The 22959-nt window shown below is 57.3% G+C and overlaps 1 protein-coding gene across 2 annotated transcripts in view; it reads left to right on the top strand.

Moving 5' to 3' along the window:
- Positions 1 to 20732, top strand: part of ENPEP (glutamyl aminopeptidase) — a 33752-nt gene extending 13020 nt beyond the window's left edge. For both annotated transcript variants that reach the window (XM_061550962.1, XM_061550957.1), the window contains exons 7-23: positions 5722 to 5842; positions 6400 to 6554; positions 8105 to 8218; positions 10150 to 10284; positions 11348 to 11413; positions 11615 to 11680; positions 12493 to 12659; positions 13829 to 13911; positions 14822 to 14952; positions 15701 to 15756; positions 16082 to 16229; positions 17408 to 17481; positions 17851 to 17952; positions 18292 to 18462; positions 18666 to 18806; positions 19470 to 19551; positions 20270 to 20732. In XM_061550962.1, the coding sequence (XP_061406946.1) occupies positions 5722 to 5842; positions 6400 to 6554; positions 8105 to 8218; positions 10150 to 10284; positions 11348 to 11413; positions 11615 to 11680; positions 12493 to 12659; positions 13829 to 13911; positions 14822 to 14952; positions 15701 to 15756; positions 16082 to 16229; positions 17408 to 17481; positions 17851 to 17952; positions 18292 to 18462; positions 18666 to 18806; positions 19470 to 19551; positions 20270 to 20413 (1956 nt within the window). In that variant the 3' untranslated portion in view covers positions 20414 to 20732. The remainder of the gene's footprint in view (positions 1 to 5721; positions 5843 to 6399; positions 6555 to 8104; positions 8219 to 10149; positions 10285 to 11347; positions 11414 to 11614; positions 11681 to 12492; positions 12660 to 13828; positions 13912 to 14821; positions 14953 to 15700; positions 15757 to 16081; positions 16230 to 17407; positions 17482 to 17850; positions 17953 to 18291; positions 18463 to 18665; positions 18807 to 19469; positions 19552 to 20269) is intronic.
- The last annotated feature ends 2227 nt before the right edge of the window (positions 20733 to 22959 follow it).

Below are 22959 nucleotides of genomic sequence, written 5' to 3'. Positions count from 1 at the left end.
GGGACACATGTGGAGAGATATGGGGACACACGCGGAGAGACACGGGGACACGTGGAGAGACATGGGGACATGCGCAGAGAGACACGGGGACACGAGGAGAGTCACGGGGACATGCAGAGAGACACGGGGACACGCGGCGAGACACGGGAACACGTGGCGAGACACGGGGACACACACGTGGAGAGACACGGGGACACGTGGAGAGACACGGGGACACGTGCGGAGAGACATGGGGACACACGTGGAGAGACACGGGGACACGTGGAGAGACACGGGGACACGCGGCGAGACACGGGAACACGTGGCGAGACACGGGGACACACACGTGGAGAGACACGGGGACACGTGGAGAGACACGGGGACACGTGCGGAGAGACATGGGGACACACGTGGAGAGACACGGGGACACGTGGAGAGACACGGGGACACACGCAGAGAGAGACACGGGGGCACGCATAGAGAGACACGGGAACACGTGGAGAGACACGGGGACATGCGCAGAGAGACACGGGGCCTTGCGCAGAGAGACACGGGGACACGCGCAGAGAGACACGGGGACACGTGGAGAGACACGGGGACACGTAGAGAGACACGGGGACACGTGGAGAGACACGGGGATACACGCAGAGAGACACGGGGACACGCTCACACGCGTGAGTTGATGATTACCTTGCCATGTCTCCTCAAGGGGCTAATTTCAGTCGGGTTCATGGAGGTTCAAGTGGCCCTCGACAGCGGCCACGCAGGGCGGGGACGCCGCTTTGAAGTGGACCCATTTGGACTCGCGATTGCGTGCATGTGTGTACGCACGTGTGTGTGTGTACGCGCACGTGTGTGTGTGTGTACGCGCGTGTGTGTGTGTACGTGTGTGTGTGTGTGTGTACGCGCGTGTGTGTGTGTGCGTATGCGCGTGTGTGTGTGTACGCGCGTGTGTGTGTGTGTGTACGCGCGTGTGTGTGTGCGTTAGCGCGTGTGTGTGTGCGTTAGCGGTAGTGTAGCGGTTAGCGCGCTGCGCTATGAACCTGGCGACCCGGGTTCGATTCCCGCTCACGGCTAACACCAGTGACGATTATCTGAACCGGTCCTGGGCCTCCCCTAGGTCGACTCAGCCTTAAATGAGTACCTGGTGCGGTGTGTAAACATCGCCACTGGGGAGACAAAGGCGGTCGGGCGTGGTGCTGGCCACCCACCCCCTCGTTCGTGTACCGTTCCGGCCTTCATAGGTGCTCGCTAACAGCACTTGCCCCTACAGTCTGTTAAGGCTATACGGGGGATCTTTATCTTTGTGTGTGCGTACGCGGTGCCGGACGGGCAACACTGTCGTGGGCAGTGCTGTGGAGGGAGGGCCATTGGCCTCTCCCCTCATGGCGTCTGTGACCACCACAGTGGCTAAACGGGGGCTCTGGACGGGTGCGAGGGGCTGGTAACCCCTCCACCTTCAGTTAATTACCACTAAACTACGATATAAACAAAAACCTGTAACAAATAAGCTTGTGCCGGAGGCCCCGGGGGGTCAGGCTTTTATGACGTCTCCTGGCCAAACCCCATTTAGCGGAGCCAGGAGATTGAATCTTCACCCTCGGGGCTCCTCCAGAAACAACGAAAAACCATTACGGATGGCCACGTGGAGTGTTCGAACGCTCACTGCGGAGGAGAGGCTGCCACTCCTTTGTCGGGAGCTGGACCGGTACCGCCTGGATCTCTGTGGCATTCAGGAGGTCCGGTGGACCGGCTCTGGCTCCTGCCACCATGAGGGGTGGACAGTCCTCCACTCGGGGCAGGAGACTGCCAAATAACAGGGTTTGGCTCTTCTTCTGAACAAAAGAATGAAGGGGGCGTGGGAGCGTGGCGGTGAGGTGTGGGAAGCTGTAAGCCCCAGGTTACTTTGGGCTCGCCTTCCCATCAACCGGAGGCGAGGAGTGGTGGTCGTGGTTACTTATGCCCCCACCGAAGACGAACATCCGTGGAGGGATGCAGGCATGGCCGATGAGTCGGATGCCTTCTATGACCTCCTGTCACAGGTGCTGGCTAAAGTGGCCACTCGGGACAGAGTCATCTTGTTGGGTGACTTCAATGCCTGAGTTGGTCATGATGCTTGCACCTGGTCTGGAGTGATTGGAAGGCATGGGCCAGATCAGCTCAATAACAACGGTAGGAGGCTGCTAGATTTTTGTGCAGCCCATGGGCTTGTAATTACCAACACGCTCTTCCGGCATCGGCGCATCCACACAACATCACGGATGCATGCCGGGTCCAAGCAAGAACATCTGCTGGACTACATAGTGACGGACCAGCGGATGCGAGCCCATGTCCTTGACACCAGGACCTACCGTGGAGCTGATCTGCCCTCTGACCATCGACTAGTCATCTGTAAGATGCGCCTGCCATTCTTCAACTCTGGTGGTGGGTGTACACACAGGACCCCATTCCAACCAAAAGTGACCTGGTCTCAGTTAGCTGATGAAAGTTGCAAACGAGAATTTCATCATCGCTTGCAGCTGGGGTTGGCATCGTCCCCCACTCCACCTGATGTCGAGGGTAAATGGGCGAGGTTTAAGACTGTGACTCATGCAGCTGCAATGGCTGCTTTGGGTACGCGGTCCAGACCTCCCCAGAAACCCTGGCTGACAGAGGAGGTGTTCAGGTTAACTGAGAAAAAGCGACAGGCCCACTCTCATCGGCTACAGCATCCCACGTCAGAGAATGAGGAGGTTTACCGCAGCCTTCGCTCAGAGGTTCGGAGAGCCATAAGGCGCTGCAAGGATGGGTGGTGGTCGCGGGTTGCTGAGGAGATGGAATCTGCCTCAGTGGCCCGCGATCACAAATCACTATTTAACTCCATCAAAAAAGTAACCTGCAGCGCCACACCTATTACCATCATTAGGGGAAAAAACGGTGATCCAATCTCCGACCCCCAGGAACAGGTTTGCAGATTTGTTGAGCATTTCTGTGAGGTCCTGGGGGAGGGAAAATCTCTCAGCCAGGAAAACATCATGGCAAAAAGTGGGCATAACCCTACTGAGGCTGCGGTGCCTCAAATATTGGAAGAGGTCACCCCCTGTGAGTGGCTGGCTGAGGTGCCATCTGTTGAGGAAGTACTGAAGGCGATCCGGAGTCTGAGACCAGGAAAGGCACCGGGCAGAGATGATCTCCCAAGCGAAATGCTGAGGGAGGGCGGCGTTTGTGCACAGACTGCCCTATATGACATCATAACAACAGTCTCGACCGCTGGACGGGTACCGCAGGATTGGAAGGATGCCCTGGTGGTCCCCCTCTTTAAGAAGGGGGACCGCACAGACTGTAACAACTGCAGGGGCATCTCACTCCTCAGTGTGCCAGGAAAGGTTCTGGCAAGGATTATTCAACATCGCCTTGCTAGGAACGCTGAGGAGAGGCTTGTGGAACCCCAATGCGGTTTCAGGAAAGGGCGGTCCTGCACAGATGCCATATTTCCTGTCCGTCTGCTACAGCAGAGGTGTAGGGAATTCCAACAAGACCTACATCTCTGCTTTATTGACCTGGTCAAGGCCTATGATACCATCAGTAGGCCTGGGCTCTGGGTTGTTCTTCGTGCTTTCGGAGTCCCTGACCCTCTGCTCATGATCATTAAGGACCTTCATGATGGTGAGCGGGCCCGGGTAAAACTACGTGGCTGGGAGTCAGAGCCATTCCCTGTACACCTTGGGGTGCGACATGGATGTCCTCTGGCTCCCACATTATTTAACATCTATTTCGACTGCGTAGTTCGTGAAGCCTTCAATAGCTGTACCGGGGGAATTTCCATTTGGTACAGATATAATGGGAGGCTGATCGACGCCCGGGTGCAATCAAGGGATGGCTCCCTATTGGTCAACCACGTTATGTACGCCGATGATTTGGTAATAGCTGCTCATTCATAAGAGGAGTTGGAGACGCTGCTGCTGAGACTGGAGCGTGCCACTAAGAGGTGGGGCCTTACCATCAGCCCCACCAAAACTAAGCACCTGCCTGGATATTTTGTACCATCGGACACTCCACCCCCACAACTCCAAATCGGTGATGGGGAAGTTGTGGAGAGAGTGGAGAGTTTCCCATACCTGGGCAGTGTGCTTATGACCAGCTCCAGTTTATCAGCAGAGGTCTCACTCTGAATCAGTCGAGCGGCAATATTTTTCATCGGTTGCGTAACGCTGTGTGGAAGCTACCTGGTCTGTCGCTCCGCACGAAGCTTCAGGTCTTCTCGGCCACGGTCTACGCTTGCGAAACGTGGACCCCCCTAATGGAGCATCTTCGCCGGTTGGAAACATTTAGGCTGGCCTGCCTACGATCCGTCCTGGGTTTAACCAGGCTGGATTGTGTGAGGAGCTCACAAATCATTGAAAGATCTGGGCAAAGTCCCATCGGTGAGCTCCTCCGGCAGGCAAGGCTGCGTTGGCTGGGTCATGTAGCCCGCATGCCCAGCCACCGCATGCCTAAACAGCTTTTGTTCGACCGGATCGAGGGGGCTAAACGGACGCGGCACGGGCTAGAGAAGAGATGGAGTGATGTGGTACAGGAGGACGTGGAGCTGAGTGGACTTGCCGATGACTGGTACCAGCGGTGTCAAGATCGGCCTCAGTGGAGGAGGCTCGTGAAGGACGCTACTGGGCAGTTGGAGGCAGTCGCCCTCCAACAACAACGGAGGGCGGAGGATCGACACTCACAACAACGAGCGGAGCGCCGGGTGGCTAGTTGGTACAGTAGGGGGGCACAGGTGGTGCATCAGCCAGTCATCTCGGTCATCTCGGTCAGTCGACCTGTGGCACCTGCTGGGTCTGCCCCGTGACCTCCTGTCAGCGGGCGTTCGACACTTCACGTGGCCTCAAGGTGTACTTGGCCTGGCACAAGCGTCGTGGTGACGTCACCGCCACTTAGTGGCGAATGGTGGTTGTTGTTGTTGTGTGTGTATGTGCGTGTGTATGTTTGTACGTGTGTGTATGTGTGTACGTGTGTGTGTGAGCGAGTGTGTGTGTGTTTAAACATCGCCACTGGGGAGACAAAGGCGGCCGGGTTTGATGATGGCCACCCACCCCCTCGTGTAGCAGTAGCCAAATAGTGGGTGCCCAACACCGTGCCCGGCCGCCTTTGTCTCACCAGCAGCAATGTTTGCACATCACTCCAGGTACTCATTTAAGGCCGAGCTGGCCTGCAGGAAGCCCAGTAGCGGTTCGGATGCTCGCCGCAAGCGATCTTAGCCATGAGCGGGAATCGAAGTCGGGTCGCCGGATTACGTGGTGCATGCGCAACCAACCATTGCGCCACCGCTCCCCATAGTATATACACGCGCACGCACAAAATAAACAAAAATATCCTCCACGTGCAGTCCCACACCCAAACAAGAGGAAGTGGGAGCGACAATTTTTTTTTTGGGGGGGGGGCATGCTGACACTTGGATAAGTATTTATTTATTTTATTTTACCAGGTAAGGCCCCGCTGAGCCTTGCAGCACTTTTTTTGTAGAAGCGACCTGGGCATCACCAATGACAGCTCGACGAAGTGGGATTATCACGTGGACATTCATAGCAGTAGCCAAATATTACTGCTATTGAAAAATATACACATAATAAACGTCGTGGTTGGGATCGAACCCACGACCTCCTGTATACCAGGTGAGGTAGTTAACATCTCGCCACCATGGTGCCCTCCCCTCCCTCCTCCCCCTCCCCTCCCCCCCCCTCCTCCGTGCCCCCCCCCCCCCCCCAGCTCCGCGTGTACGTTCAGCCGGAGCAGAAGGTGACGGCCGAGTTTGCTGCGAACGCGACGCAAGTGATCTTCGACTACTTTGAGAGCTACTTCGGCATGAACTACTCGCTACCCAAGCTGGGTGCGGTGACGCACGGCCACTCTGCCAGCTGGCCGGTCAGCGAGCGAGGCCATTAGCGAGCTAACCAATCAGGGTGTGAGTCTATTCGTGAGTGAGCCAATCGGCGAGTGAGCCAGTCAGTCATGGAGCGGGCTAATCAGTGAGTCGGCTAGTCAGCCGGCCAATTAGCGAGCCAATCGGAGAGTAGGCCTACAAGTGAGTGGACGCGCGTGTGTGTGTGTATGTGTGTGTATATATGTGAGCAGGAGTCAAGGTTTGTAGCGCATTACTCTAACCACTGCACCACCGCTCCACACACACACACCACAAAGATCCCCGTATAGCCTCAATAGACTTTTGAGGCAAGTGGTGTTAGCGAGCACTTGCACACACCCATGTGTACACACACAGACATGTGTACTCACCCCCACGCATACCGACACTCTCACGTACACACACGTGTACTCACCTCCCCACATGCACACACGTGTACCCACCACACTCCCACATACACACACGTGTACTCACACCCCCCCCCCCCCCCCCCCATGCGTACTCACCTCCCCACGTGTACTCAGACCAGATCGCGATCCCGGATTTTGGGACGGGCGCGATGGAGAACTGGGGGCTGATCACGTACCGCGAGACCAACCTCCTGTACGACCCCAGCGAGTCGTCCTCCTTCAACCAGCAGCGAGTGGCCGCCGTTGTGGCACACGAACTCACGCACCAGGTGGGGGGCGCCCCCCCCACCACCACTACCTCCACCTCCACCACCACACCACCACCACACCACCTCCACCACCACTACCACACCACCACCACCACCACTACCACACCACCACCACACCACCTCCACCACCACACCACCTCCACCACCACACCACCACCACACCACCTCCACCACCACACCACCTCCACCACCACACCACCTCCACCACCACACCACCTGCACCACCACACCACCTCCACCACCACACCACCACCACCACCACACCACCACCACCAATACCCCACCAATACCCCACCACACCACCACTACCCCACCACCACTACCCCACCACCACCACACCACCACCACCACCACCCCACCACCACCACCACCGCCTCACCACCACCGCCACTCCACCATCATCACCCCACCACCATCACCCCTCAACCACCACCGCCCCACCACCACCACCTGTTAACCACCACCGTCCCTCCACCACCACCACCACCACCGACCCTCCACCACCACCACAACCCCACCACTCGAGGCCCCCCCCTTGGGTGACTCGAGGCCCCCCCCGTGGGGGACTGAAAGGACTCCCCCCCGTGGTGTCTCCGTGTTGAGGATGGAACTTGGTGGTCCCTCTGTCCCAGCGCTGACGGCAGCGCAGCAGCAGAGCGACCACGGCTCCCGCTGGACCCCCCCGTCAACGCCGCTGCCTGCCCTCCTGCCCCGTGCCCACCTGCCCCGTGCCCACCTTCCCCCTGCCCCCTGCCCACCTGCCCCGTGCCCACCTTCCCCCTGCCCCCTGCCCACCTGCCCCGTGCCCACCTTCCCCCTGCCCCCTGCCCACCTGCCCCGTGCCCACCTTCCCCCTGCCCCCTGCCCTCCTGCCCCGTGCCCACCTTCCCCCTGCCCCCTGCCCACCTGCCCCGTGCCCACCTTCCCCCTGCCCCCTGCCCACCTGCCCCGTGCCCACCTTCCCCCTGCCCCCTGCCCACCTGCCCCGTGCCCACCTTCCCCCTGCCCCCTGCCCTCCTGCCCCGTGCCCCCTACCCAGCTGCCCCGTGCCCACCTGCCCCATGCCCCCTGCCCTCCTGCCCCGTGCCCACCTTCCCCCTGCCCACCTGCCCCGTGCCCACCTTCCCCCTGCCCCCTGCCCACCTGCCCCGTGCCCCCTACCCAGCTGCCCCGTGCCCACCTGCCCCATGCCCCCTACCCAGCTGCCCCGTGCCCACCTTCCCCCTGCCCCCTGCCCTCCTGCCCCGTGCCCACCTTCCCCCTGCCCCCTGCCCTCCTGCCCCGTGCCCACCTTCCCCCTGCCCCCTGCCCACCTGCCCCGTGCCCCCTACCCAGCTGCCCCGTGCCCACCTGCCCCCTGCTCCATGCCTCCCCACCCTGTGCCTGGCTGCCCGTGCCCCCTGCTTTGTGCCTGCCCGCTCCCTACCTGCCTGCCCCCTGGCTACCTGCCCCGTGCCCCCCTGCCCCGTGCCCCCTACTCAGCTGACCCCTTCCTGCCAGCCCTGTACCTGTACGCCCCATGACCGGCTGCCCCGTGCCCCCTGTCCCAGTGGTTCGGCAACATCGTGACGATGGCGTGGTGGGACGACCTGTGGCTCAACGAGGGATTCGCCAGCTACTTTGAGTTCCTGGGGGTGCAGAGCTTCCTGCCAGAGTGGAGGATGGTGCGGTGACTCTCATTCTCACACTCACTCACTCACTCACACTCTCTCACTCACACTCTCTCTCACTCTCACACTCTCTCTCTCTCATTCTCTCACTCACTCTCACGCTCACTCTCTCACACACTCACTCACACTCTCTCACTCTCACTCACTCTCTCACACACTCACTCTCACAGTCACTCTCACACTCTCATACTCACTCACTCTCATACTCTCACTCACACTGCCTCACTCTCACTCACTCTCACTCAATCTCTCTCACTCTCTCACACTCTCACACTCTCACTCACACTGACTCACTCTCACTCAATCTCTCTCACTCTCTCACACACTCACTCTCACACTCTCACTCACACTGACTCACTCTCACTCACCCTCACTCACCCTCACCTACATTCTCACACTCACTCACTCACTCACTCTCACACTCACACTCTGACAGTCACACTCTCACACTCTCACACTCACACTGACTCACTCTCACTCACCCTCACTCACCCTCACTCACATTCTCACACTCACTCACTCACTCTCACACTCACACTCTGACAGTCACACTCTCACACTCTCACACTCACACTGACTCACAATCACACTCACCCTCTCACACTCACTCTCTCACACACTCACTCACCCTCTCACTCACTCTCACACTCACTCTCTCACTCACTCTCACACTTACTCACTCACACTCACTGTTTCACTCTCTCACTCTCTCACACTTTCACTCTCTCACACTCTTTAATTCTCACACTCTCTCACACTCACTCAGACTGACTCACTCTCTCACTCACTCACATCTCTCACTCTCTCACACACTCACACTCTGACTCACTCTCTCACACTCACACACTCACTCACACTCACTCTCTCACACTCTAACATTCTCACACTCACCCTCTCACTCTCACTCACTCTCTCACTCTCTCACTCTCACTCACTCTCTCACTCTCACTCACTCTCACACTCACTCTCTCACTCTCTCACTCTCTCACACACTCACACTCTCACTCACCCTCTCACACACTCACACTCTCACTCACTCTCTCACACTCACACACTCACTCACACTCACTCTCTCACACTCTAACATTCTCACACTCACCCTCTCACTCTCACTCACTCTCTCACTCTCTCACTCTCACTCACTCTCTCACTCTCACTCACTCTCACACTCACTCTCTCACTCTCTCACCCTCTAACTCTCTCACTCACTCTCACACTCACTGTCTCACACACTCACCCACTCTCACACTCACCCTCTCACTCACCTACTCTCTCACTCTCTCACACTCACACACTCACTCACTCTCTCTCACTCTCTCACACTCACTCACTCACTCTCTCACTCTCTCACTCACTCTCACACTCACACACTCTCACTCTCTCACTCACTCTCACACTCACACACTCTCTCACTCACTCTCACACTCACACACTCTCTCATTCTCACACTCACTCTCACTCACTCAGACTGACTCACTCTCTCACTCACTCACTCTCTCACACTCACACACTCTCTCTCACTCTCTCACACTCTCACTCTCACACTCTCACTCTCTCACTCACTCTCACACTCATACACTCACTCTCTCACTCTCTCACACACTCACTCTCTGACTCACACTCACTCTCTCATTCTCACATTCACTCTCACTCACTCAGACTGACTCACTCTCTCACTCACTCTCTCACACTCACACACTCACTCACTCTCTCACTCACTCTCACACTCATACACTCACTATCTCACTCTCTCACACTCTCACTCTCTCACTCACACACTCACCCACTCTCACACTCATTTCTTCAGAACTGCTTTTTGTGTTTAGTTTGTTGTCCTTCCTCTGCACCTCCTACGCACGGTGCGAAAGAAGTTCGACCGACACCACGCAACGTCACCCGCCTCCTCCCCCCCTCCGCGCCCACAGATAGACTACATCATGATCGACGACGTGATGCCGGTGATGGGCGACGACGCCCTCACCTCGTCGCACGCCATCATCGTGAACGTCACCACGCCCAGCGAGATCACCGCCGTCTTCGACTCCATCTCCTACAGCAAGGTCCCCCCCCTTCCCCTGTCGAGCCCCCCACCCCCACTCCCACCCCCCACCCGCCACCCCCACTGACACCCCCCACCCCACCTTCCCACCTCCCACCCCCCACCCTACCCTCCACCCCCCACCCCCACCCCCCACGACCGCCCACCACCCCCCACCTCCACCCCCACCTCTGCCCCCACCCCCACCCTACCCTCCACCCTCCACCCACACTCCCCATCCCTCACCCCACCGCCACCCCCACCCCGTGGGGAGGGATGGAGGAGGATAGAGGGAAGATGAGGAGGGAGGGGGAAGGGATGGAGGGGGTGGAGGAGGAGGAGGAGGCATCAGGAATAGGAGAGAGGGGCGAGGTTGGATAAGGAGGGGGAGGAGGGGGAGGAGGGGGAGGAGGGGGAGGAGGGGGGGAGGGGGAGGAGGGGAAGGAGCTGTATCGGTCAGAATCTCACACAGAGACTCATCGACTCACTGCGCTTGAGAACGCGGTTTGATCACAGGTCGGTGCTGAAACCTGGATTCGAAACCAGGACCTCAGTTGTGCCGGCTGCTGCTGCTGCTGTTGCCAATGATGCTGACGACAATGCTGCTGCGGCTAATGATATTGATGATGATACTACGAAGGATGCTGATGATGCTGCTGATTATTCTGATGATGATGCTGCTGGTGATGCTGCTAATGATGTTGATAAGCATGCTGCTGCTGCTAATTTTGCTGATGATCATGCTGCTGCTGATGCTGATGATAATGCTGCTGATGATGCTGATGACGATGCTGCTGATGATGATGCTGATGATGATGATGATGATGCTGCTGATGCTGATGATGATGATGCTGCTGATGATGATGATGCTGATGATGCCGATGATGCTGATGATGATGCTGGTGCTGATGATGATGCTGATGATGATGATGCTGGTGATGCTGCTGCTGATGCTGCTGATGATGATGCTGATGATGATGCTGATGATGCTGCTGATGCTGATGATGATGCTGCTGATGCTACTGATGCTGCTGATGCTGCTGATGATGCTGCTGCTGATGCTGATGATGATTATGCTGGTACAGGGCGCGTCGCTGCTGCGGATGCTGTCAGACTGGATCGGGCCAGGCACGTTCCAGCGAGGATGCCAGGTGCCTAACACACGGACTGGCCCGCACGCAGATCCACTCAGACTTAAAAGCAAGAGCCGAGGAATCGTCACAACGAAGCGCGCGGAAACTCGTGTCGGCCTTCGTAGGTGCTGCTCGCCAACAGCACTTGCCCTCAACAGTCCGATAATGCTACACGGGGGATCTTTGTCTTTGTGTGTCGTCATGTCGGCCGTGGTGCAGAACTACCTGAGACGTTTCCACTTCACGAACGCAAAGACCGACGACTTCTGGGAGGCAATGGCTCAGGTGATGGCTCCACCTGTGCTGCTGCTGCTGATGCTGATGCTACTGATGATGATGCTGCTGCTGATGATGCTACTGATGATGATGCTGCTGCTGATGCTACTGATGATGATGCTGCTGCTGATGATGCTACTGATGATGCTGATGCTGTTTATAATGACGAATAACGTGATGCTGATGATGCTGATGCTACTGATGATGATGCTGCTGATGATGTAGGAGAGCGGTGAGTCCGTGAAGGAGGTGACTGATGATGATGCTGCTGATGCTGCTGAAGATGGTGCTACGGTTGATGATGCCGATGGTGGTGGTGATGATGATGATGGTGGTGGTGGTGATGGTGATGATGATGGTGGTGGTGGTGGTGATGGTGATGATGATGATGGTGATGATGATGGTGGGGTGCTGGTGATGGTGGTGGTGGTGATGGTGATCATGGTGGTGGTGATGGTGATGCTGATGCCGCTGAAGATGCTGCTGCTGCTACGGTTGATGATGCAGATGATGGTGGTGGTGTGAATGATGGTGATGTTGGTGGTGGTGGTGATGGTGATGATGGTGGTGGTGATGGTGGTGGTGATGGTGGTGATGATGCCGATGATGGGTGGTGATGGTGATGATGATGGTGGTGATGATGGTGATGATGGTGGTGGTGGTGATGGTGGTGATGGTAGTGATAATGGTGATGGTGGTGATGATGGTGATGATGGTGGTGGTGATGGTAGTGATAATGGTGGTGGTGATGGTAGTGATAATGGTGGTGGTGGTGATGATGATGCCGATGATGGGTGATGATGGTGACGACGGCGGTGTAGGAGAGCGGCCAGCCCGTGAAGGAGGTGATGGAAACGTGGACCAGGCAGATGGGGCTGCCCCTCATCTCGCTGGGGGGCGGCGGTGGTGCCGCGGCGTTCTCCGTCGAGCAGCGGCGCTTCCTCCTCGACCCCAACGCCGACCCCCAGCTGCCCGCGTCGCCCTTCCGGTGAGCAAGCTCGCGGCGGCGATGGTCATAATGATGGTGTGGCAGTGCGGTTGTGATGGCAGTGATGGTGTGCCAATGGTGGTGATGTGGCGATGGTGGCGAAGGTGGTGACAGTGACGATGGTAATGAAGATGTGGCATTGATCGTGATCATGGGGATGGTGTTGATGGTGATTATGGGAGTGGAAGTGATGGTGATGAGGGTGGTGGTGCTAATGAGGTCCGGCAAAAACAACCCCCTACCTCCTCGTGGTGCCGGGGGGAACGCTGTGGTGGGCAGTGCCATGGGGTGAGGGCCAATTGAAATCGTCCGTTTTCCTTATGGCGTCTGTGACCACCACAGCGGCCAAATGGGGGCTCTAGACGGGTGCGAGGGGCTGGTAACCCCTCCATCTTCAATTAATTACCACAAAACCATGACGGTGGAGTGATGTGGTACAGGAGGATGTGGAGCTGAGTGGACTTGCCGATGACTAGTACCAGCGGTGTCAAGATCGGCCTCTATGGAGGAGGCTCGTGAAGGACGTTACTGGGCAGTTGGAGGCAGTCGCCCTCCAACAACAACGGAGGGTGGAGGAGCAATGCTCACAACAACGAGCGGAGCGTCGGGTGGCTAAAGCACAGCAAGTTGGCACAGTAGGGGGCACAGGTGGTGCATCAGCCAGTCATCTCGGTTATCTCAGTCAGTCTACCTGTGCCATCTGGGTCTGCCCCGTGACCTCCTGCCAGCGGGCGTTCGACACTTCACGTGGCCTCAAGGTGCACATGGCCTGGCACAAGCGTCGTGGTGACGTCACTGCCACTTAGTGGCGAATGGCGGTTGTTGTTGTTGTGGTGCTAATGATGTTGGTGATGTGACAAAGGTTATGATGATGATGGTGACTAAAACATTGCTGCTCACGATGATATTGCTGCTGATGATGATATTGCTGCTGCTGATGATATTGCTGATGATAATATTGCCGCTGATGATGATGCTGCTGATGATAATATTGCTGCTGATGATGATATTGCTGCTGATGATGATATTGCTTATGATGATATTGCTGCTGCTGATGATATTGCTGCTGCAGATGATATTGCTTATGATGATATTGCTGCTGCTGATGATATTGCTGCTGCTATGATGATATTGCTGCTGCTGCTGATGATATTGATAACGTGGTGCAGGTACACCTGGCACGTTCCGCTGAGGTTCTACACCAATGCTAGCAACGTTCAAGACTTCCAGATGTTCAACATGACCCAGCCAGGTGACGAGCACGCTAACCACGGCGCCACCGCTCCCTCACATTGACAGAGTTGCCCAGCACAGGCCACAAAAGTCCCGCGACGCCAAACGACCAGCAGCAAACAGCACGATTCCGAGTTGTGTTAGGAAGTAAGAGTGGATCTGTCACTTGAATTGAGCAGGCGGCTGGGTTTGTGAGTGAGTGAGTGGGTGAGTGAGTGAGGGGGTGAGTGGGTGAGTGAATGGGTGAGTGAGGGGGTGAATGGGTGAGTGACTCAGTGAGTGAGTGGGTGAGTGTGTAAGTGAGTGGGTGAGTGAGTGGGTGAGTGAGGGGGTGAATGGGTGAGTGAGTGAGTGAGTGGGTGAGTGAGTGAGTTAGTAACTGACTGATTAGGTAAGTGAGTCAGTGACTCGGCGAGTGAGTGGTTGGGTCATTGAGTCACTTAGCGAGTGGGTGGGTGAATTAGTGAGTGAGTGGGTGACTAAGTGAGTGACTCAGTGGGTGACTCATTGAGTGACTGGGCGACTGAGTGGGTGAGTGAATGGATGACTCAGTGAGAGACTGAGTGGGTGAGTGAGTGGGTGAGTGATTTGGTGACTCATTGAATGAGGGGGCCACTGAGTGAGTGAGTGGGCGACTGAGTGAGTGAGTGAGTGACTCATTGAGTGAGTGAGTGGGCCACTGAGTGAGTAAGTGGGCGACTGAGTGAGTGGGTGAGTGATTTGGTGACTTATTGAGTGAGTGGGCCACTGAGTGAGTGAGTGGGCGACTGAGTGAGTGAGTGACTCATTGAGTGAGTGAGTGGGCGACTGAGTGAGTGAGTGGATGAGTGATTTGGTGACTTGTTGAGTGAGTGGGCCACTGAGTGAGTGGGCGACTGATTGAGTGAGTGAGTGAGTGACTCATTGAGTGAGTGACTGTCGCCGTTCAGCGGTGTCTCTGACCCCGGACCCCACGCCCAGCTGGCTCAAGCTGAACCCCGACCACGTGGGCTTCTACCGCGTCAACTACAGCCCCCAGCTGTGGGCACTCCTCCTGCAGCAGCTGCAGGACAACCACACGGTTCGTGGGGGAGGGGGGGGCATGGAGGGTGGGGGGGGGCATGGAGGGTGGGGGGGGCGCAGGGCTGGGGCACTGAGGTTTGGGAGGCACGGAGGGCGGCGGTCACGTGCCACTCCACCTCGTTCCCATTGTGATGGACGCCTGCTGTTCCGTGAGACTCGCATCATCGTCATCGTCGTCGTCATCCTCATCGTCGTCACTGTTGTCATCGTCGCTATCGTCATCGTCATTTTCATCATCATTGTCATCATCATTTTTGTCAGCGTCATCATCGTCGTCGTCGTCGTCATCATCATCAGCGTCGTTACAGGGCCCAGTGGGCACGGCGTCACCGCGCCGTCCACGCGCGTCGCGACTGTGCGCCCGTCTTCATGTCAGTGGTCACGATGTTGACGATGGCTCTTTTGTTCTTTGTGGATGACAGTGTTGTGTATGTTGTTGTTGAGGTTTAGTTGTTTATGTTGTCGGGGCTACGTTGTTGTCGTTGTGCATGTTGTGGTTCATGTCGCTATGGTTTACATTGTTGTTGTTTATGTTGTTGTTTATGTTGCTATGGTTTACATTGTTGTTTATGTTGTTGTTTATGCCGCTATGGTTTACATTGTTGTTGTGTTTGTTGTGGTTCATGTTGCTATAGTTTACATTGTTGTTGTTGTTTACATTGTGGTTAATGTCGCTATGGTTTACATTGTTGTTGTTTATGTTGTTGTGGTTGTTGTTGTTTATGTTGTTGTTGTTATCGCCGCAGGTGTTCTCCGATGGTGACCGTGCCGGCTTCATCGACGACGCCTTCTCATTGGCCCGGTGAGTGTGTTGGGGGGTGGGGGGAGGGGCTCCAGCTGTGACGTTTCACAGCGCCAGCAGCAGCAGCAGCACGATCACGAGGGGGTATCAGAATCAGGAGGAATCCGAAGAGCTGTGAAGCTCCTTTTCACAGGTGCCCAGTAGGTTACACGTAGCGGTCACGTGGTCAACACACCGCCGTTACCCCGGCCCCTGGCCCTGCTTGGCCCCCCGGGCGAAATCCACTCATCCTCTCGTTGGTTTCTAAAGGGGGTACGTCGTGAGGCGAGACCCTCCAATCCACCCGGAGCTCATCATCGTCTCCAACCCCCCCCCCCCCCCTCAGGGCGGGTCTGCTGCCGTACGAGACGGCGCTGAACACGACGCTGTACGTGCGTGCTGAGGAGAGCCTGTTCCCGTGGGACCGCGTGTTGGGCGCCGTCGCTTACCTCCGCGACATGCTGGCCGACTCGCCCCTCTACCCCCTCTTCCAGGTGACAGGGAGGGAGGGAGGGGCGTGTGTCTGTGTGTGACTCACACACCAATCGCAACTCAAGCAGCCGCTCAGCTGGCAAGGCGTCCATCGAACAGCTCCCCCACCCAACAGCTCCCCCACCCAACAGCTCCCCAACCAAACAGCTCCCCCACCCAACAGCTCCCCCACCCAACAGCTCCCCCACCCAACAGCTCCCCCACCCAACAGCTCCCCCACCCAACAGCTCCCCCACCCAACAGCCCCCCCCCCACACCTCCCCCACCCAACAGCCCTCCCACCCAACACCTCCCCCACCCAACAGCTCCCCCACCCAACAGCCCCCCCACCCAACACCTCCCCCACCCAACAGCCCCCCCTCCCAACAGCTCCCCCACCCAACAGCCCCCCCCCCAACACCTCCCCACCCAACAGCTCCCCCACCCAACACCTCCCCCACCCAACACCTCCCCACCCAACAGCTCCCCCACCCAACAGCCCCCACCCACCAGCTCCCCCACCCAACAGCTCCCCCACCCAACAGCTCCCCCACCCAACAGCTCCCCCACCCAACAGCTCCCCCCACCCAACAGCCCCCTCCCACCCAACACCTCCCCCACCCAACAGCTCCCCCACCCAACAGCCCCCCACCCAACACCTCCCCACCCCCCAACAGCCCCCCCTCCCAACAGCTCCCCACCCAACAGCCCCCCACACCAACACCTCCCCACCCAACAGCTCCCCCACCCAACACCTCCCCCACCCAACATGCTCCCCCACCAACAGCCCCCCCACCCAACAGCCCCTCCCACCCAACAGCTCCCCCACCCAACAGCTCCCCCACCCAACAGCTCCCCCACCCAACAGCTCCCCCACCCAACAGCTCCCCCACCCAACAGCTCCCCCACCCAACAGCTCCCCCACCCAACAGCTCCCCCACCCAACAGCTCCCCACCAAACAGCTCCCCCAAGAAGTCACCCACCACTCACCCTCACCCACTCACCCGCGATACGACTCACTAACTCACCAACTCACCAATGCACGCAATCAATCAGCCTCTCACCTACCAACAATGTCGACGATGATGTTGACGACGATGATGTTGATGGTTATGTGGACGATGATGTTGATGACGATGATGTTGATGGTTATGTGGACGATGATGTTGACGACGATGATGTTGATCATGTTCACCGCAGAAATACTGGAGGCAGCAGGTGAAGCCCATCACCGCTAAGCTGACGTGGAAGGATGAGGGAGAGCACTTGGACAAGTACATCATCATCATCATTAGCAGCACTGTCATCATAATCAGCAGCAGCATCATCGTTGTCATTGACGTCATAATCATCATCACCACCACCATCCGCATCGTTGGCGTGATCATCATAATCATCAGCCTCAGGATCATCGCCATCACCATCATCATCTACACCATCACAATTGTCTGCAGCATTGTCGTCGTCGTATACACACCAACGTGCGTGACAAGCGACGCTTACATGACACGTGACACATGAAATGCACGTGCGTGTGTGACACGTGCGTGTGTGACACGTGTGTGTGACACGTGACACGTGTGTGTGACACGTGTGTGTGACACGTGACACGTGTGTGTGACACGTGACACCTGTGTGTGCAGGCTGCTGCGTGAGCAGGTGCTGGGCCTGGCATGCCGCATGGGCGATGAGGAGGCCCTCGGCAACGCCACCAACCTCTTTGACGTCTGGAAGGGCGGGCAGAGGTGCGTGCGCGTGTGTGTACCTGCGCGTGTGTACCTGTCTGTGTGTGTACCTGTGCGTGTGTGTACCTGTGTGTGTGTGTGTGTACCTGTGCGTGCGTGTGTGTACCTGTGCGTGTGTGTATCTGTGCGTGCGTGTACCTGTGCGAGTGTGTACCTCTATGTATGTTCAACTTCTTTCGCACCGTACGTAGCCAACCGTGCAAATCATAGTTGTATGTGTGTGTACCTGGGCGTGTGTGTGTGTACCTGGGCGTGTGTGTGTGTACCAGGGCGTGTGTACCTGGGCGTGTGTGTGAGTAACTGCGTGCATCCTCGTGCGCGTGCCTTGCGCGTGAACAGCATCGCGCCCAACGTGCGCCTGCTGGTGTACCGCTACGGCATGCAGCAGCGCAGCGACGACGCCTCCTGGGAGTTCATGCTGCAGAGCTACCTGAAGAGCCCCCTCGCCCAGGAGAAGGACAAGCTGCTGTACGGCCTCGCCTCCACCCACAGCGTCTCGCAGCTCGCACGGTGAGCCGGGCCGACGTGGCGTGGGTCAGCCGAGGTGAGGGTCAGCCGAGGTGAGGGTCAGCCGAGGTGAGTGTGAGCAGTGCAGTGAGCGGTAGGGGCGGAATCGAGGTTTTTGCTTTTGTTGGCGAGAGGGATTCCGACAACTCCACACGTCCATCCGCCCATCCACCCATCCACCTGTCTGTCCACCTGTCCACGTGCAGGTACCTGGAGCTGCTGAAGAACGAGTCCGTGATCCGCTCGCAGGACGTGTTCACCGTGCTGCGCTACATCTCGCTCAACCCCTACGGCAAAACCATGGCCTGGGACTGGACCCGGCTCAACTGGGAGTACCTGGTTGGACGGTGAGGAGTCCGTGCGTGTCTGTGTGTGTCCGTGCGTGTCTGTGCGTGTCTGTGTGTGTCTGTGCGTGTCTGTGCGTGTCTGTGTGTGTCTGTGTGTGTCCGTGCGTGTCTGTGTGTGTATTTGTTTATGTAGTGTTGAGGCGAGAGATGTTTTTGAAGACGAGGGAGGCAAAGGAACGGCGGGCGTGGTGTTGGCCATCCGCCCCTTCATAGGTGCTCCCTAACAGTACTTTCCCCAGCAGCCTGTTAAGGCTATACGGGGGATCTTAGTCTTTGTTATGTAGTGTATGGGGTAGTGTAGTGCTACGAACTCCGGCCATCCGAGTTCGCTTCCCGCTGATGGCCAACACCAGTGACGATTATTTGAACCGGTCCTGGGCCTCCCCTAGGCTGACTCAGCCTCAACATCGCCACTGGAGAGACAAAGGCGGTGCGGCGTGATGTTGGACACTCACCCTGTCGTGTACTGTGCTACTCGCGAACAGCACTTGCCCCAACAGTCTGTGTAGGTTATACGGGGGATCTTTGTCTGTGTCAAAACTATCCCCAGTATAGCCTATAGGAGGCTATTGAGGCAAGTGCTTTCAAGGCCAGCACAACGAATTATCCCCCCCCCCCAACGCCCCACACCCCTCACCTGGCCTCTGCGGGTCACCTGTGCAGGTTTGGCATCACGGATCGCAACCTGGGTCGCCTGGTGCAGAGAATCAGCACCTCCTTCAACACCGAGCTGCAGCTGTGGCAGGTGCTCACCTGCACGCTCACTCACCTGGATGCTCACCTGCACACTCACCTGGACGCTCACCTACACACTCACCTGCACGCTCACCTGCACACTCACCTGGACGCTCACCTGCACACTCACCTGCACGCTCACCTGGACGCTCACCTGAACGCTCACCTGGACGCTCACCTGGACGCCCACTTACACACTCACCTGCACGCTCACTCACCTGGACGCTCACCTGGACGCTCACCTGGACGCTCACCTGTACACTCACCTCACCTACACACTCACCTACACGCTCACCTACACACTCACCTACTCACACTCACCTGCACACTCACCTGCACACTCACCTGCACACTCACCTGCACCCTCACCTGCACACTCACCTGCACCCTCACCTACACACTCACCTGCACCCTTACCTGCACACTCACCTGCACACTCACCTGCACCCTCACCTGCACACTCACCTGCACACTCACCTGCACACTCACCTACACACTCACCTACACACTCACCTGCACCCTCACCTACACACTCACCTGCACACTCACCTGCACACTCACCTGCACACTCACCTGCACCCTCACCTACACCTACCCACTCACCTACACACTCACCTGTACGCTCACGTGTACGCTCACCTGGACGTTCACCTATCCTCGCACTCACCTGCACACTCACCTTTATATTCACCCCTATGCCCCCCCCCACCCGTGCCCCTGGCCGCCAGATGGAGTCGTTCTTCTCGCTGTACCCGGAGGCCGGTGCTGGTGCCAGCTCGCGGCTGCAGGCGCTGGAGACGCTGCGGACGAACATCGCCTGGGTGCAGCAGCACGAGGCCAGCGTGGGGGACTGGCTGCAGGAGCATGCGTAGCGGGGGGGGGGGGGGGGGGCACTCGGGGGAGGACTCAATCACGGGGTGACTACGGGTGACTACGGGTGACTCACGGGGTGACTCACGGGGTGACTCACTAAGTGATTCAATTATGGGGAGGCTCATGGTTTGACTCACCAGGTGACTTCATAATGGGGAGACTCACAGGGCGACTCAATGCAATCACTCCTCGGTTAACGTCATGGTTACGTTCTTGAAATGTGCGACTTTGAAGTGAAACGACTTAAAGTGAAACCAGGTTCGGGGGGAGATACTTTTTTTTCGCCAGACAAAGGTCAAATTAAATCATTTGAAACAATTGAATAGAGGTATGAGTTTTTACTTATTTTAAACAAACAATTTTTAAACCGTACCCACCAACGATGACTCGGGAGCTTGGTGGAATGCGGTGGATCGTCCGGTTGCTGCTGTCTCCTCGCGGCGAATGTTTTACACGTACTCATTTGAGGCTGATTCGACCTAGGGGAGGCCCAGGATCGGTTCAAATATAATCACCGCCGGTGTTGGCCGTGAGCGGGAATCAAACTCGTGTTGCCGGGATCGTAGCGCAGAACAGCGCTAACTGCTGCGCCACCGCTCCTGACACCCAGCCCTCCCTCCCTCCCAGCCCTCCCTCTCAGCCCTTCCTCTCCCAGCGCTCCCTCCCAGCGCTCCCTCCCAGCCCTCCTAGCGCTCCCTCCCAGCCCTCCCTCCCAGCGCTCCCTCCCAGCGCTCCCTCCCAGCCCTCCTAGCGCTCCCTCCCAGCGCTCCCTCCCAGCGCTCCCTCCCCAGCGCTCTCTCCCAGCGCTCCCTCCCAGTGCTCCCTTCCAGCCCTTCCTCCCCCAGCGCTCCCTCCCAGCCCTTCCTCTCCCGGCCCTCCCTCCCGGCCCTCCCTCCCAGCGCTCCCTCCCAGCCCTCCCTCCCAGCCCTCCCTCCCAGCGCTCCCAGCGCTCCCTCCCAGCGCTCCGTCCCAGCCCTTCCTCTCCCAGCGCTCCCTCCCAGCCCTCCCTCCCAGCCCTTCCTCTCCCAGCGCTCCCTCCCAGCCCTTCCTCTCCCAGCCCTCCCTCCCAGCGCTCCTTCCCACCTCCAGCAGCGGAGTCCCTCACGGCCGAAGCCAATTACGGGAGGGGGTAATTATGGAAGCTGCAGGGGGCCTCAGGTGCTGCTCTCGTCGGGCAGTAGGGGATGGGATCGGGAATGTGTTGAGTGGTCGCCCCGTAGGCACTTTGGCACGTGGAGGAAGGGGGGGGGGGTGTTAGAGGCGCAGCTCCTGCAATAGCACCGCCTCGCGACACTGCTGACGGAAATGGGGCCTCTTCCGCCACTCGAGGGAGGCTCTGGGAGAGCCAGACTCTACTCGACAGGGGTATTCGGCCTACTCTTCCTCAGTCGCCAGACGGCTTGGAAGAGGTTGCAGTTACCCACACTTTACCCCACCACTGCAAAAAGAGCCTCATCGCTCATCGGATTCCTCCGGTATGAATATTCTTCTGATTCTGCCATGCTGATCGACTGGGGTGGACCAGCGCTCTTCACGTTCACCCCCCCCCCCTCGCGTGGCCTTTAGTGCGGCCCCTGACGACTCGCGCCCCCCCCCGGCAACACTCAAACAGCGAAGACCCCCACCCATCGTCAGTGCCGGATGAAGCTAGTGCGGGGCCTGTAGCATGATGTTATGAAGGGTCCTTAAATAAAAAAAACACGTAAATATTAACAGAATTGTTTTTTACTTGCATAGGAAAGTAATTGTATTTTATCATTTGCGAAACTGCCAGATATTACGACGAATCTCTAACCTTAAACACCCAGTCGTTCACAAAAGTTTAAGGCGGTATAGTACTATAGTAATAGAGCAAGTGCAGAATCACTGAACCGGAGTTGATACCTTGAAAGCGTTTAGCGCGGGGCCCTTGAACGTGCGGACCCCTTAGCATTTGTAGCTACTTTTGCTACTGGGATATTCCGGCACTGCCCATCATCATCATCGTCGTGATGTTGTCACACACCCCCAACGGTTTCAAATGTTGTGGCGGCCCTCGCTCACACTGACGATGTCTTATGGGCGACAGTGGCAACACCCCCCGTCCCTGAAAATGAGTGAAGCACTGGGGAGGGCGGGCGGTGATATTTAGCCTGGGCCTAATCCCATCCTTTATTATTTTTTCTATCTACGTGACTTTACCGAAAGAACCAGAGTATGGATTCCTACAGTCACGAAAGCTTCAAATCAAGATTTCATCCCATCCTTCCAAGCTTTTGCACGGACGGTTTAGAAGGGGGTGGAGTGGTATGCCCACGCCTTCCCCCACCACCACACGCCGCACCGGCGATACAGCAGCAGTCGTGGAGACCTGTGGTTCATAATCAACGTTTTTTGGGTTAGATCGCGTTATTTATAAATGTGTCGTAACCCTCCATCACCCGACACGAATTGCCCGATGATGCTGGATGCAATTACCAGCGAAATGTACTCAAAAATTGCAAATGTTGTGGTTTCACGCTTTAACACACCGGTGGGCTAAAGCAGTGAACTATTTGTTTTTTGT

Source organism: Lethenteron reissneri, chromosome 2, assembly GCF_015708825.2.
Source record: "Lethenteron reissneri isolate LAM-NWPU_2019-01 chromosome 2, ASM1570882v1, whole genome shotgun sequence".
Classification (NCBI taxonomy): domain Eukaryota; kingdom Metazoa; phylum Chordata; class Hyperoartia; order Petromyzontiformes; family Petromyzontidae; genus Lethenteron; species Lethenteron reissneri.
Note: the sequence above shows the minus strand (reverse complement) of the source record. Positions and strands in the feature narration are given on the sequence as shown.